We start from the raw sequence: 17,115 nt of genomic DNA, 5'->3' as shown, positions 1-17,115 counted from the left end.
GCCGACCGACTCTACTTGATATAGTTTAGTACTTACCCTTACAAAAGTTTATATTTTGCAGCAAGCTTGTAGCTAATGTGCTGCAAGTTTGCAGCAAACTAAACAGTTAACCACAAAATTTTGCCAGAGGTTTGCAGTCATTTGCCAGTAGTGGCCAACTTTAAAGCAAACCTCTGGCAACCAACAGATTGATTGCCGCTAATGGCAAACACTTTGCCTGAAGTTCGCCAGAAAAATTGATTGCCACCCAGAAAGAGTGCCATTTACTTTATATATAGGGATGATAATGGATAGAAAACCAGGTTTCGGACTCGTGTTCAATAAGCCTTGGTGATAGAAAGCTGGTCTGGGTGACCCCTGATTCCTGGAAAACATAAATACTACCCCATTCTCTGAGTGAGAGACTTGGATGCAGATAAATTTGAGCTAAGGATTCAATATTTCATATAATATACCATTTCATCTATCTATGAATATTTCATAGGAATAGCAAATCCTATACAATCTGGTTTCCTCATTAGGATAGTTTTTCATCAGATTATGACTAAAATATAAGTAACTTATATTATTATAACTGCTTTTTTGCATTCTTAATGTTATATATTATTATTACTAGTCAGATCCACTAGTTTGCAGGTTACTCAAGAAATAATGGCGTGTGAAGTTCAAAAATATTGATAAAAACTTGCTTCTAAATAAGGTTTAATACACTAGTCACTAAGACTAAGCTAAGTAGGTGTAAAGTGTTTTGTGTAAAATAACATCAAAATAATGAAGTCAATCAATCAATTTATTTAAGAAAAGCCATCCCAAAGTCAGGGCAGAGGAATTGTGTAATGAATTTGAATGAAATTGTTGTTTATTAAGTATTACTAGAAGTTTTATTTTTTTTTCTTTCTAGTCAGAATGTTTGTCATTGATTTAGTATTTCTAAATTGAGCACTGAGTGGTTCTATAATGGAATATGTGGTTTTCAAAAGCTGCACATTCTAGAATCCAAGGTACCTTTCTAACTGTAGTCCTCTTTGGAGCCACAATAATAAACTTCAATTATAAGGAGGAGCTGCTACTCTTGCCTACTGGACTCTTACCACAGTATGGGATCTACTGAAAAGGGTAGCGGTTCTGATTTAGTGTGTGGCATTATTTAAAAATGAGAAGCAAAAAGGATTACAACCTAATATGAATTTAAAAATAAACACTAAATTGAACAGGCTTTGAATTTGATGTCAACATTAATTGAAATTGGACTAAAATGTCATGTACATTTTAAAACTGCACCAAATGTTATTAAATTGTAACTAAGACTAATTAGACAAGGATATTTGTCGTATGTAAAGTATCTCTTATTGTACCTGTATAAGACATGTCTCATGTAGTTTGGGTGAGGACTGTGGAACGCAACTCAAACTCTGTGAAATAATGAGACATATTACACAAGACAAAAACTGCCTTTGTATGAAGGAACTAAGCAAAAAAAATGCTTCCTTTATTAGGAGTATGAGAGGTTTTCTGTACATTTCTTAAGGATTCCATGTTGTCATTTTAGCACGTCCTGAGTCTGTGGGGCCTGTGTCGGCGAGGAAAATTCGGAGACTGTTAAGTTTCCAGAGATCCCTGCACTCCTCTCGCTTCTTCTGTGACGTTCCTCCACTGAATCCTTTATACATCTTGGATGATGACTATACTGGTCAAGCAAAGGTTTGTTTGGAGATTAGAGGGGACAGCTTATTAATGAACAACAAAAACAATAATGAATTGTAACCTTTTTTGGCTGAAAGTCAAACTGTCTTCTGGCAGTCATCCTTTTGGTGTGTTCCCCTTTAAGAGTGGCGGGCTGTGTGCGTGTGTCAGTCAGCTACAAGTAGCAGTGGCGTTTCAATACACCAGTCGCAATGTGAGCAGTGTGTTTATATGATGCAGCGCGTGCTTGCAGATACTGGCAATGTGTTGTTGTAGCTTTTAAATGTATTTGAATCAAACAAAGCAAGCTTCATAAACTCAATGCTTACCGGCTGTTTGTTTCAAATAGCCGAAGCAATATTCAAACTGAGCTGCTTATCGGCTGTTGGCAGTATCAAGACGAAGCAAACTTATAACAGCGGCTTATAGCAAACCGCATAGCAACATTGTGCATTTGTAAATGCTTTTCACAAATCCGACTTTTTCACATATCCGCCTATACCCCAGTCCGCAGGGGGTCGGATATGCAATGTTGTACTGTATAGTAGATTTGACTATTGTATGTAAGTTTTGTACACATTTCCATAGTTTTGCTTGGTTATTTATAGTATGCATGTATTTATGTTAAGAACCTAAACATTCTTTTTTTTTTTTTTTTTTTCCTTTTTAGTGTATGCTGGAAAAAGTTGGAAGTTGGAATTTTGATATATTTCTTTTTGACAGATTAACAAATGGTAAGACTCTTTTATTTACGTTGAAATGGTCAGCAACAGTTAAAGATGAGAATTGACCAGTGGCGGCTTGTGTATACGGGCGCAAAGGGTGCTGCCCCACCAGTTTAAATTAATAAGTAATAATAATAATGATCTAAATTAAATTGTAGCTACTGTTAACACTACAATAATTTTAACTGCACTACAGCGCATATTTCTGTCACCCCTGCCGCACGCAGTAATGAGGTGGGCGGAACAGACCGCAAGCCAGCGTTTCCAGTTGGTTCTGGGGCGCTGAAGCCTTTCACCCCTGGAGCACATGTGCAGTAATGATTTCTGTGCTCTTAGTGGGTAGAAGCATTGCAAGTTTTCAATGATCTCTGGGGAGCTGAACCCAGCGCCCGTGACAGTTACTGAAGTGTATAGCTGTACAGTATGATTAGAGCCTCATGTTTTTGCAAATACGAAATGCAACCTATGAAACGAAATGCAAAAATAAAACGAAATTACATTATAAAGCAAACATAGTGTAGCTTTTCAACGGGAGGCAGAAAACAAAAGAAACGCTTGTTTCTTTCCAACAGGCTTTTATTCAGCACGCCTTTCTCTCGCACACAGAGACTACAGCTCTGTCAGATACTCGGGTTACAAGCCCAAACGATTTTTATGTTCCACCTACATGTGGGACAGGTGAAATATTGGGGGGTTATAGTTGGGGGATAAAATAAGAGTTGGTTCTTCGTCACCCCACTCATCTCAAAGTTCACCAGCCGCTACTGGAATTGACAAGTAGCTTGGATGTTAACTTTAGTTATTGAACCAGTTAATACAAGATATAGGGCCATCGTTCATTAAATCCTATTTTTTGAAAGAGGTAAAACACACACTTTTACAAAACTAGCACCAAGTTGTATATTTCAAATTATTTTAAACACCTTTTAAAGTTGTTTCTTATTTTGTAACATTAATGTGATTTTTTTTTTTTTTTTTTTTTTTACTCTACTTTCAAAAATAGGAGTTTATTAAAGAATAGAGGAAACGCTTTGAAAATATGGCTCAGAGTACTCTGTCTTTCCTGTCTAGTGATATGCCATTTACTTTGTGATTCACTAAAGCAGATTTACCGGTTTCTGTAAATGTAAGTTGCTATCCCAGATTTTAAAACAAGAAATCCTACAGCATACATACATAGCATACAAATGAACCGTGTCAGCCTGACACAGCCGTGTTGTACGTGCCCTGTATATTGCAGTACAGGTATATTAAGTGGTCATGGTAATCCTTTTTTTTTATTATTTTTTTTTCATTTCATGCAGGCAGCTTTAAAAGCCTTTCTTATACTACAAATTAATTTTGAAAACTGATTTTTGTTATAATCGTATGTTAACATTGATTTTATTTCTATTTTTTTCTTAAAGGAAACAGCTTGGTCAGCTTGACGTTTCATTTGTTTAAACTTTATGGACTTACTGAAATCTTCCATTTAGACATGGTAAAACTGCGTAGTTTTTTAGGTAAATAACTTTCTATATAATAAAAACCGAAAGGGTGTGTGTGTGTGTGTGTGAGAGAAAGCTATAAACAATACAATTAATTGTAATTAGAATGGACTTTTCAGGTTTAAACTCAGCAACGTCAAATATATTTTATCTGGTCCTGACTTGATTGCCTTGTATGCATAAAAAAAGAATAATTAATCGTTCTAGGAATAGTAGTAATCACCTGTATTAATGCAAACACGCAGAAAGACAGAACTGTCAATTGGTTGCGTCTGTCGATATATTTGAAATATTTACTCAATAAAGTTTGATTAGATGCTATGAATTTCATTCCCTGAAAGATTCCTAATAGGTTTGACACAGTTTTAGTTATCAATACAATGTAATGTTGACCATTGTTTTATGTGCAGTTAAATATGAATTGTACTGCTGCTAAAACTGCACTTGAGACTTCACTGCAAATGTTCTTTTTATAGTTATGGTTCAAGAAGACTACCGCAGTCGAAACCCTTACCACAATGCAGTCCATGCTGCAGACGTGACTCAGGCCATGCACTGTTACTTAAAAGAGCCCAAGGTGAGTGAGGAATGATCCTAATGAATGTATTACTTTTTCCATTATTAAGCATCCCTGTGACTGGATCTTGTATATTTTTGTACAACTGCTAATATAGACCATTTGAGATGCCAACTTCACGTTTTTACTGTTCTGGAAACTCCTTGGCCAACATCTAACGGTACCTTTCACATTGCAGTATGCCCTTAGATGGGTGCTGTATTAGAATCCTGTGGGGTTGTGTGTGGTGTTTTTCTTGTTTGTTTTTTTTTTCCTCCAGATGATAAAGACCTAGCACTTTTATAAATGTTGGCTAAATACTCAGTGCACAATTGAAATAATTTAAGTATTACTTGTTTTGTAGTTCTATGCGCTGTGCAGTTTTGAAATAAGCACTTCTATTTTATTTAAAAAATATGAGACCATATTACGAGAGCTCCGTTTGCATGCCCCACTTTCTGGTAGTTTGTGATCCTGTCATTTCACCACAGAACTCCTCCAAGGCAACAGTCTCCACAAGACCAAAATGTTCCAGTCATACAACACTCGAGGGTCATTCTTCTTCAAAATGTGCTGGTCTATTTAAGTAGTCTAAACAAGTGGTGGGATTAAATACCATCTGGCTTGTTGGGTACCACTTCCTATGTCCTTTCACCACAGCAGTTTTCTTCAGGGGCAAAGTATCTTACTGGCTGCAAAGCATGTCAGTCATTAGGGGAAGCAGTTGGTTGGTGACCTGACAGGAAGGAAGGCTCTGAAAGGATGGGGACAATTTCCCTTTCCAGGTGGAATGTCCAAGAAAGTGCAAGACGGTCTGAAGGCAAGGAGTGCAAACGGAGATCTCGTTAAACGGAGATCTCGTTAAACCTGACATCATGTTTTAAAAAAAAAAAGAAAAAAGTTTTCCTTTTCAAAACTGACCTATACAGTGAATGCATGTACATGGTGGGAAAATATATATGATTATTTTGTTAGATTACTTTTAAAATACTACAAAGGCATTGTACAAAGGATGTTGTGTGTTACTATTTTTAAAACATGTCCTTGTTCTTGAAGCTTGCCAAATCTCTCACCCCATGGGATATCCTGCTAGCTCTGTTGGCAGCTACAACACACGACTTGGATCATCCAGGTGTTAATCAGCCTTTCCTCATAAAAACAAACCATTACTTAGCAACTTTGTATAAGGTGAGGCTCCTTTTCACAGCCTAGAAACTCCACTTGAATACAGATTTTTCAATTCTATTTTTACTATTCATTGCATGCGGTCTTCTGCACACTTGGTATAAAAGAAAACATGTGCTAATTTAGGGAAAAAGCAAGCAGTACCGAGCTGACTGTTGAAGGGAACTTCCTATTTTTAATTAATTCCAATTTTATTAAATATTTTTATTAGACTTTTTTCATTGTTCCATTTTTACAAAGAAGATTTTTATCTTCGTTTTTTCAAATTTAAAACCACGTGTCACTTTTTAAATTACTGTTATAACATTTTAGACTGTTTTTAATTGAATGGTTTACTTGTTTTTGTGTGTATGTGAAGCACTTTGGGATCCTTGATGTAAGGCGCTATAGAAATGTGAATTATATATTTACTATTTATTATCTTGCATCTGGAGAGGCCTTAATGTATGTGAAACATACTTACAGTGATACTGCTACATAATGTTACAGTGTTAAATGAGTACTGTGAATATGGGTTTCTTTTCTAGAATACCTCAGTTTTAGAAAATCACCACTGGAGATCAGCTGTGGGCCTGCTTCGAGAGTCAGGGTTATTTGCACACCTTCCCTTGGAAGACAGGTATGGATACTGACCTTCTACAGGTTTTATATATAGGTTGGATTGCTGATGAAACAGAAGTATCCTCTGGCCTTGGCCTAGATATGACTCTCTAAACTTCTGGCATCAATTTTTAATGTGCATTTTAGGCTGCCGTTTTGTATAATTGGCAAATGCATAATCAAGTTCTTGAATATCCGGGAGACACAAGAATAAATGTTACCCTGATTTTTTTCACAAACATCTGTCTGGAAATGGTTTTCTTTCACAGATTTGGCTGGCTACAATAGCATTATGTTAATAATTTATATTACTTATAATTGCTTTTCAGTACAATTTCATATCAATAGCAAACAGGTGTGATTTAATATATTTTTTTAATATATATATATATATATATATATATATATATATATATATATATATATATATATATATATATACACACAGTGCCTTGCAAAAGTATTCAGACCCCTGAGCAATTCTCTCATATTACTGAATTACAAATGGTACATTGAAATTTCGTTCTGTTCAATATTTTATTTTAAAACACTTAAACTCAAAATCAATTATTGTAAGGTAGAGCCACCTTTCGCTGCAATAACAGCTTTAAGTCTTTTGGGGTAAGTATGTACCAGCTTTGCACACAGTGTTGGAGTTATTTTGGCCCATTCTTCTTCGCAGATTTGCTCCAGGTTGTTCAGGTTGGTTGGACAACACTTGTGGACCGCAATTTTCAAATAGTGCCACAGATTCTCAATGGGATTGAGACAAGGACTTTGACTGAGCCACTGTAGGACATTCATCCTTTTTGTTCTTGAGCCACTCCAATGTTGCTTTGGCCTTGTGCTTGGGATCATTGTCCTGCTGAAAGGTGAATTTCCTCCCGAGCTTCAGTTTTTTAGCAGACTGAAGCAGATTCTCTTGCAGTATTTTCCTGTATTTTGCTCCATCCATTCTTCCTTCAGTTGTAACAAGATGCCCAGTCCCTGCTGATGAGAAGCATCCCCACAGCATGATGCTGCCACCACCATACTTCACTGTAGGGATGGTGTGTCTTGAGGCATGGGCAGTGTTAGGTTTGCGCCACACATAGCGCTTTGAGTTTTGGCCAAAAAGCTCTATCTTGGTCTCATCTGACCACAAAACCTTTTCCCACATCGCAGCTGGGTCACTCTCATGCTTTCTAGCAAACTCCAGACGTGCTTTCAGATGGTACTTTTTGAGTAACGGCTTCTTTCTTGCCACCCTCCCATACAGCCCAGTGTTATGCAGAGCTCTTGATATGGTTGACTGGTGCATCATTACTCCACTCCCAGCCACTGAACTCAGTAGCTCCTTCAAAGTGATTGTTGGCCTCTCTGTGGCTTCTCTCACAAGTCTCCTTCTTGTTTGAGCACTGAGTTTTGAGGGACGGCCTTTTCTTGGCAGTGCCTGGGTGGTGTGATGCAGCTTCCACTTCCTGATTATTGATCCAACTGTGCTCACTGGGATATCCAAACACTTGGATATTATTTTGTACCCTTTCCCTAATCTATGCATTTGTATTACTTTATCTCTAACTTCTGTAGAATGCTCTTTGGTCTTCATTTTCCTTCAGATTCACAGCCTTACCAATAATCCTTCAACAGTGGGGTTTTTATCTAGAAAATGTGACAGCAACTTTAATGGTTCACAGGTGGAGGCCAATGGTAAGGTAATTGTGTCCTCGTTAGGGCAATTTCTTTCATTGGTGCAAACTGGGAGCTTCCACAGCACAGGGGTTGAATACTTATGCAAGCAAGATATTTCATTTTTTTTATTTTTCTTAAAAATATTTCCCAACATAAAACCAGTGTCACCTTACAATAATTGATTCTGAGTTTCAGTGTTTAAAAATAAAATATCAAACAGAACGAAATTTCAATGTACCATTTGTAATTCAGTAATATGAGAGAATTGGTCAGGGGTCTGAATACTTTTGCAAGGCACTGTAATATATATATATATATATATATATATATATATATATAGATATATATATATATATGAGGAAAAAAGTCCAAAAATGCTAATTCAAAATATTCATACCCTTTGATGCTATGATAGTATTGTCTAAAGGTGCTAGAAATTTCAGTATGATAATGCAGAATTGTATTGAAAATGCTGGATTGTAGGTGAACATTCTTAGAGAGGGTTAGGCATAGGATGTTTGCTGTCAATACCAAAATGTCAATGTGGGACAAAGTAAAGATCTATCTGAAGACCTTAGGCAGAAAATAATAAAGTTGGAGGAGTTTACAAGAAGATTTCCAAGCATCCGAGTATCCCAATTTCAACTATTGTTTCTATTATCAAGAAGTACAACGCTCCCTCTGTCTGGAAGAAAAAAGGTTCTTTCACCAAGAAACAAGTTTATTATTGCTAAAGATGCCTGAAATAGCTATTAATTTAATTTTCTTTGTCAGGGTATGAATACTTTTAGAATTACCATTTTTGGATAATTGCAAAAAAATAACTTAAATAAATAATTGTAATCTATTTCTTAATGACACCTGTGCCTTCTGCCAGTTCTGTTGTCAATTCAACACTTGTCTTCGTTCTATTCCTTAAGGATATTATCTTCAAGTATTGCTCATCCTTGTAGTAGCCTTTTGTTTAATGTATGATTCTGAAGCTAAATAGCGATCAATCATATTTTCTCCAAAGACACATTAAGATATACAAAACAATTAAATCCATCTGCATTTATAGTTTCATTGGGAAATATCTTGACACAATCAATCACCGAAATATATTTTGCTTTTTTTGCTTTGTCATCCATTTCTATTAAATTACCTCCAATGCTGAAAACTAGACTCTAGGTTCTGGTTGTTCCTTAATGTTGTGGGACACATTTTCCTGGCATGGTTTGGGTGCACTCATTCCTTTAGAAGGCAAGGTCAATGCTAATCGCTACTTATTGGTTCTAAGTGATCATCTTCACCCCATGTTGCAGCATTTCTTTCCTGCCTGGGGGGGGGGTTGTCTTCCAGGATCACAATGCCACCATCCACAGAGCATGTGTGGTCCCCCAGTGGTTTGAGCATGACACTGATGTTATCCATATGTCATGGCCTTCTCAGTCACCATATCGGAACCCAATCGAGCATTTATGGGATATTCTGGAACAATGCCCAAGAGAGCGATTCCACCTGAGTCAACCAGGTGTGAGTTGATTGACTTTCTCATGGAAGAATGGTGCCGCATCCCTCCTGCAGAATTCCAAAGGCTGGAAGACTCTGCCAACGCGTATACAGGACGTACTGGCCACACGTGGTGGCCCAACACCCTATTAAGTGACTTTACATTGGTGTTTCCATTTTTCTGTCCACTACCTGTATATAGTATGTTATACAGTAAAACATTGTACATGCTTAAATAGCAAAGTATTTCTTAACTTTGAAATGACAATTGATAAATATGTTTTATAGTTATTGGGAATAAAAAATACACTGAATGCTCTTTTTAATATATAATGTCTTCAGGCATTTGCTTTATTTTGTGTTTTGAAAAGGTTGTATTTTTAAAAAGCTTACCAGTATTTCAGTAGCCTATACTGTAGTAAAGTTTTAAAACCTTTAATAAAAGTGAAGGACTAAAGTGGATGGACATTTCTGACCACTTGGGGTCACTGTTGCGCTACAGAAATACAATATATATGAGGATATATTTTTATTTTTTTTTTTTTTTTTTAATTATTCTGTGTTTTCAAAATGTGCTTTTCAAATGCTTGCAGCAGTGTAAATAAACATTTCAGTAATTTTTTTTTATTTTATTTAGGCTGAGAATCGAGAGAGAGTTGGGTTCCCTCATTCTAGCCACTGACATCAGCAGACAGAATGAATACTTGTTGCAGTTCAGAACACATTTGGATCGGAAAGACCTATGCTTAGACGATGCTGGTCATCGACATTTTATTCTTCAGGTAAACCTGTCATACTCCTGGTATCATTACATTGTATGAAAAGCAAATATGTAAGTGAAACCCCATTGAAGCAAAATTACAGTGTAAAAAAGAAAATCACATTCATCTGGTTTTGATATGTGTGACAAGGTTGAAATGATTCAGTTCTCTTAAGAGCTATTACAAATGTACAATACATTTTATTTAGTTGCTGCCCCTTTAGTAGCAAATCAAATCAGTCTTACTCTTGTAAATCGTTATTCCTTGTTTTAATTAAAGAACATAGTATAAGGCACCACCAGTTCTCTTCTCTTTTTTGCAGATGGCACTCAAGTGTGCTGATATTTGTAACCCATGCAGGACCTGGGAACTGAGTAAGCACTGGAGTGAGAAAGTGACTGAGGAATTCTTCCATCAAGGCAAGTTCACAAAATGGTAGAGTAATCTGGGCCAGCCCATGTTCACCCCCTCCTGTACGCTGACACTGGTTTAGGATTAGTAACTGGTTTAGGATTCGTTTCGGGCATTGCCTCAGTAAGACACTGGTCCATCATATTTATAGAATAGCTTTTCTGTGTAATGTATTACTGTGAAAAAATATTAACTTGCATTCTGGTGTATACAGAACCATATTACCTTTACTACCATGTAAAAAAAAAATGTTTTTATAGTATTTCTCTTTTTAAATGCTTTTTTTTTTCTTTTTTTTTGTAAGGTGACATTGAAAAGAAACATAAACTAGATGTAAGCCCACTATGTGACAGCCAAACACAAACTATTGAAAATATTCAAATGGGTAAGCTAAAGTTCCTCGGAATGTACTGTCTCAAGTCTTTTGTTCTATCAGTTTAATGGCATGAATGATTAAGAATGGCCAGATAATTAATGGGAAGTGCATGAAAGACATATAACAGGTAGAACATAAGCAGTGGTCACCGAGACTGACCTGCACTCAAAGAGGCTTGTTTGAGGGGGTCAATGTGAAGAACCTCAGATTGACTATTAATGGCTGTAAATATTCCTGAAGCATTCTTAAGGGTGTCTTCTTGTGTCCTAGGTTTCATGACCTATGTGGTGAAGCCCCTGTTTGTGGAGTGGGCTCGGTTCTCGGACACCAGGCTCTCTCAGACGATGCTCGGCTACCTTGCACTGAACAAAGCTGGCTGGAAGGGAATGGTACAGGAGCATGCGAGCAGCGGGGACGACACAGATCCTACCTTAGAGGAGGCTGACTCAGATATATTACCTCAGGAAAGCAGAGAATTATGACCCCTTCTCCCAGATCCCACATACAGTACGGTAGGCTTTACCTGGTGTAAGTGAAATGGTAAAAAAAAAAAAAAAAAAAACTGTGGGAAAAGGGGAACTAAACCTGACCTGACTTAACTCCAACTGCCATGACTGCCTAGAAACCCATGCCAGAAAGGAATTAACCCCCCTCTCCCCACACCACCTCCTAAAACAACTGGTTTTTGTTTTTGTTTTGTAGCTTCACCACCTTCTTAACATAAAGTAATACGTAGATACCTCATTTGGCTTTTTTAAATTTCTTTTTTTGCCTAATTATCTTAAACACATAATTCTTGAAAGGGAACAGTAAAGGAAGCTTACTTTTGTTCTGGTAAAGTGCCGGTTGACAACTTTTTAATATTTGTTATTGCTGTTAATGTTTTTTTTTAAATGATTGTTATTTCTTAAAAAAAAAGGGGGTTTCTTCAGCTGTACAGAGAACCCAAATGTAATGCATTTTAAGCGTATCTTCCTTATTATAAAATCTAGATAAAATGTGAAAAGGCCACTGCTTTTGCTGCCTCCATGAAGACTGTTTACAAATGTGTATTTATTATTATTTTTTATTATTATTTGTAAAGTTGGATTTATAACTTGCCTTGAAGCACAGGTGTGAAGAACCACTTAAATAGGAATGTTGTCCTATTGCTAAAACAAAATTCAGACTGCATCTCTAAAACACACTGAGTGCCACAAAAGCCTCCAGTTCTCAGTGGTCTTGCACTGTGACTTGGTCCTACCATATTAGATATAGTAATCAGCCCCAGGTAGTCCAGTAGAGGTTGGAAAATGTGACTCATTTGAACTAAACCTTTTTCATCTGGACTTTTGAATTGTTTGGGAAGCTGTCATCGTAACAATCTGTGGATCTTTCAATGATGGCAAAGCACATGGTTATTACCCTCCTTACACTGGAAGAGCTCTTTCACGTGAGAAAAAAAAAAAAACTAAATTAATTGATATAAAATTAGCTCAGGGTGTTTGCCAATTTCTCTAAAAGAAACTAGGGAGGCAGGTGACCTTAAAGCCTGTCCTCTTTCAACTCAAGAAAAAAAAAAAAATATATTATTGAAACTATTACCTGAAAATGTGACAATTTCAATGGACAGCCACACTGAAAAGGAAAACTGTAAGACATTGCTACAGATGCCTTAAAACTATGCATAAAGCAAAGTGACCAAACCAATTTTTCTTTTCGTAAAAAGGTGCATTGTTTTTTTATCTTCACTTTTATTGCATTGTCAAACTGTTGGCCTTGGTGTGATAAAATGTTTTTTTTTTTTTTTTTTAGTTAGAAATTGAATACCAATATATTTTAAACTTCAAGCATTCCATTTTTTTAAAGTTGTTTTGATTCTGTACAGTAAGCACAATTGTAATGGTTTTCTTATTTCACTTCATTTGTATTTTTTCTTGTTATTACTGTAAAAGACTGTTTGATAATCCTGTTTACAATTTGTTATGACCGCCATTTTGGGGAGAAGACTTCAGTTTGAAGCCATTTGGAAAGGCTTTGCTGTATCTTTTTTATACATGTCTGTTGCAGTGACATTTTTGAATAAACAAGTTGGCATATGTTTGCAGGTTCTGTGTTTTCTTTTTCTCTTTTACTGTAAGATCTGTTATGTACTTGGGTAACACATTTTATTTTTTATTTTTCTTAAACTCCAGCCTTGGGATTTTTTTTTTTTTTTTTTTGCATTAATCTTTCTAAACTTCACTGCATCCCTTGTTGCAATTTTTAATTTTTTTTAATTTTTATTAATAATAATAATGTATGTATTCTGGTTTTATTTCTAACTTTTATCCCCCATGTCTTTAGCTTTATGTAAAAAATAAAATGCACTCTGATTTTTATTTAAAATCAAAATATACCACAGGGCAAACATTAGGTATGGTAACAGTGACCTCTCTTCAGCAAAACTTTACTAACTGTGATTGAGTATTAAATTGAACTCATTTAGTAAAAAGCATAACCTAAGTGCACACAGGTTTCACATTTCAGTGAGAATCATACGTAATGTGCTACATCATTTTGCCGTCAAAACATTATTTTGTATTGTGAATTGTTGCCAGACAGTGATCATGGATGTAAATAAAAGAGATCATTTACTACTAGGTTATTTTATGCATTGACCACTGAGCTGGTAAATCTACACATTTATGGGTTAATCTACACATCAACCATAACATAATATTGTTGCACAAGATAAACCCAACACTCAGGTCTAATGGATTTAATCAACAATAAATATCAACGCACAAAAGTTTTATTTTAAAACAAGTACAGTATGTCAGTAACATCCCATCACAGGGATAATGAAAAAAAAAAAAGCTATCATTACCATTAAAAAATGGTATGACAAACAGCCAGCCTGCCCCCATATACAGTCTGCTTATCTCACACTCTAAAAGGTATGTCAGATTCTCAGGTTGAATGGTTCGTAAAAAGATTAATTTCTACTGGACACCACCTGTAATGGGGCCTTATTGAGATAATGACAGAATACAACTGTGTACCAACTATAGAGACTGACAAAGCATGTGGTCTGCATCACTGACATGGCCAGAGTTTAAAACAATATAGTGGTGAAAGGGAAAAGTTTTACTAGACAGCACTGGCAATGAAACAAAGACAATAGCTGTGTACCAAACATTTTAAATGAACTGTCCCTATAAATAATAGGCTTGGCACAAGTGTTATTTTTTCTTTTACATCACCTGTACTCAAACTGTGGACTGAGAATCACAGAATACAGCTGTACAACAAGTATGAAGCCCACATCTAATAGCGTCAACGTTAAGGTGACCATATGGCTCTGTGTTCACCAGGATAGTTTGGGACTGTCTTGGGTTGAAAAGCCTGAACTGTCCTAAACTGCCCCTTTAATCAAAATTAACCTGACTATAGTAGCCATCTTAGGTCACAGGTCAAATTGAAGGGTGCTGTTAGATTTTGCTTGAGGAGTTTCCATCACGCTAATGATACAGTTTCCAGCTGAAATGGGTTATAAGATATTAGCCATAGTGCATGTTATAGCAGATTTACAAATTCATACAAGCTCCTCTCACATGGATGCTTAAAAAGAGACTAAGGATTATTGTGACTTTCATTCTTTTTACATTTGTTTTCATTACCAGTTTTGGAAACACTTAATGGCTTTCACACATTGTGCTCACTGAATTAAATGGTTATTGAGAACACCTGGGAGTTACTTCAATGAACCAACACCAAACAGAGTAAAATGTTTTTTATAAAGACTGATTCCATGAGGCCCAGATAAGCAGAAGTATAGTGTGGCTGTTGAAGTGCACGACTCATGACTAACTGAACTTGAACTTGTTGAACTTGTTTGCTATTTCACATGTACACTACATTCAATTTAAAGGCAATTAGTTACATCTACCTACAGTGTATGTTAAAAGGAAAATTAATTTTAATTTGTAGATGACAGTTTACTATAAATAAATTGTTACGCCTTTTTAATAAACATTTTAAATCTATACTGTACTACAAACTTCAATTTAAAAGGAGATAAAACTACACATCTCAAGTAGACAATATACGATTAGTAGAAACTTTGTTTTGTAATTTAGGGCAACTAAAGCAACAGTCAGTTTTTGACAATGGTACAGTGTATTGACACGTCATCACCACATTTTATAAGAAGGCAACAATATAAAATTTGGATGAGGTGTTAATCAAAACTTCCTTACTACAGTAGTTCATGATGCAACCATGATGATTTGCAGTCTTTTGCAATTTTATGCTGAAGAAATCCCTGCACAACTTTTTCAGACAATATTTTTCAGGATGCTAAATTTAGAGGTGGGACCACATGTCCCTAATTGTGTGTCCAAGGAATGCATCCATATTTCTTTTCAAGTATTATAGGTAATTACCTCTTAAAGACTCGAAACCTATGACACAGTCATGTCCGCCCCCGAGGGTATAAAGGACTGCATGCACAGATCTCAGTGCCATTTTTCCTTTCAAGAACTGACCTGACAGGAGAGCCTATTCAGATAAGTACTTATTACTTTTTCTGCCCTAGATTTTCACATTTATTGTGTTTATATACAAATGATACGTGATATAAAAATAATCACTGTATTAACAGTCAGTGAACCGGTACTAAACTGACCCAGTTCTGACCGGTACCGTAAGATACTGACCCGGTTCCGACCGGTGCTTACATCCCCAATCCGGTACCAAGCCAGTCTTGTTCAGATCTGGAACAGCCCCGTTGTTGTCTTTAAGCAGACTGAGGCAGCACCTGTACAGTGTTACTGCACACTGCATTGCTACATGCATAATGCCTGGGTTTTATCGCTGTAACATATTCAAAGCCAACCTGTCTGTTAAAGACAAACATGGCAGATGCTCTTCGTGTCTGGGGCCAGAGCACATAAGAGGCGGCAATGGAGAACTGCAATTTCTGCTAGTTTTATGCACATTTCTCGAAGCACACACTGGAGAAACGTCTCTCCCGCAGATCTACAAAGCGCTCTGTGTCCCTCACTCAAGCACAGCACTATTTCCCATCACCCTCTGGTAGAGATGGCTGTGTCCTGTATGCCAAGGTAGATCGGGCGATGTAGGCGGGAAGGTAGCAGGAAGCCGTCTTCACAGGCTTCCTCATTCTCCTCCCCCAATGAAGAAGAGTCGCTGTTCCAAGTGATCGGTGGACTAGGAGCAGATGGAGAAGCTTTGGGCAGCTGTTTCCCACCGAGGAACGGTGCTTGCAGAGTTACTGGGTAATCGTTAGGTACCACCTGTCCCCTTGGTGTCCCAGAGTGCAGATTAGCAGCAGGATGACGTACTCTCCCTTGCCACCTCTGAGGAGGTGGGCAAACAGGAGCTGGTTTTCCCATCTGAGGTCGTGGAGTCAGAAAACACATCCCCTGCGTTTAAGCTCTACCTGTCAGTAGAGCTTCCACTACTGATCAAGAGTTGAATAGTAAACAAGAACATTAACCGCTTTGGATATTTTTTTTTGTAAATGCTATTTGTGGACGTTTTGGTTTGTTTTTTGCTTCAGCGCAATGCACACAGGACAGCGAAGGAATAAAGGGCTATCTACAGAAGGAAGATGCGTAGTTTGCGTCGCTTACGTTGTGCAATCGTTCATTTAAACAAGGTTTCTTTTTTTTTTTTCTCTCCATACTTGTTCGGTATGCACTGGCCCCTAAAAGAGGTGAATTTCGCAATTACCCCGCTATATTGAGTGCATGAAGTGGAGAAGCTGGGCCTGGCCCAATTTTCGCCCGTTCAGGCTTCGTTGGTACAGGCACCTAATTTAGCGCTCTTGTCCAAGGATGTTATCTGCCCCAACAAACAGTGCCGGATCTCTGAGGTGAAAGCTTCAACTTTCCCAGGCAGGTGCCCAACGGGGACAAAACATTGCTGTTGGATGCCCCTATTACACCAGGGCATACCTTTGGTCCCACGGTGAATGAGATGCTGCAGCACTCTCACCAAGCGGCCACGGCTAGTGGGCAAATCAGTGGCAAACTGGCCACCAGAGATGGTGTTCAGTACACCTACCCGGGGTGATAAACCAGGCGATGGACCTCTCAAGGGGAGCCCCCAGCGCCTCAGAATGGAGGCTTCACCCTGAAGTGGCGAGCCTCATTTGGGAGAGGTTCAGGACAGCAGAGATAAA

General features: G+C 37.2%; 1 protein-coding gene across 4 annotated transcripts in view; it reads left to right on the top strand.

Moving 5' to 3' along the window:
- The window catches only part of LOC121314330 (high affinity cAMP-specific 3',5'-cyclic phosphodiesterase 7A-like), a 50,076-nt gene extending 37,050 nt beyond the window's left edge, over nucleotides 1-13,026 (top strand). For 3 of the 4 annotated variants that reach the window (XM_041247464.1, XM_041247465.1, XM_041247462.1), the window contains 10 exons: nucleotides 1,550-1,701; nucleotides 2,354-2,417; nucleotides 3,815-3,910; nucleotides 4,372-4,472; nucleotides 5,508-5,639; nucleotides 6,164-6,255; nucleotides 10,036-10,180; nucleotides 10,482-10,578; nucleotides 10,875-10,955; nucleotides 11,217-13,026. In XM_041247464.1, the coding sequence (XP_041103398.1) occupies nucleotides 1,550-1,701; nucleotides 2,354-2,417; nucleotides 3,815-3,910; nucleotides 4,372-4,472; nucleotides 5,508-5,639; nucleotides 6,164-6,255; nucleotides 10,036-10,180; nucleotides 10,482-10,578; nucleotides 10,875-10,955; nucleotides 11,217-11,428 (1,172 nt within the window). In that variant the 3' untranslated portion in view covers nucleotides 11,429-13,026. The remainder of the gene's footprint in view (nucleotides 1-1,549; nucleotides 1,702-2,353; nucleotides 2,418-3,814; nucleotides 3,911-4,371; nucleotides 4,473-5,507; nucleotides 5,640-6,163; nucleotides 6,256-10,035; nucleotides 10,181-10,481; nucleotides 10,579-10,874; nucleotides 10,956-11,216) is intronic. The other variant, XM_041247463.1, reaches the window with a different exon arrangement.
- Nucleotides 13,027-17,115: the final 4,089 nt, after the last annotated feature.

Source organism: Polyodon spathula, chromosome 4 (assembly GCF_017654505.1).
Source record: "Polyodon spathula isolate WHYD16114869_AA chromosome 4, ASM1765450v1, whole genome shotgun sequence".
Lineage (NCBI taxonomy): Eukaryota > Metazoa > Chordata > Actinopteri > Acipenseriformes > Polyodontidae > Polyodon > Polyodon spathula.
This window is presented reverse-complemented; position numbering and strand designations above follow the sequence as displayed.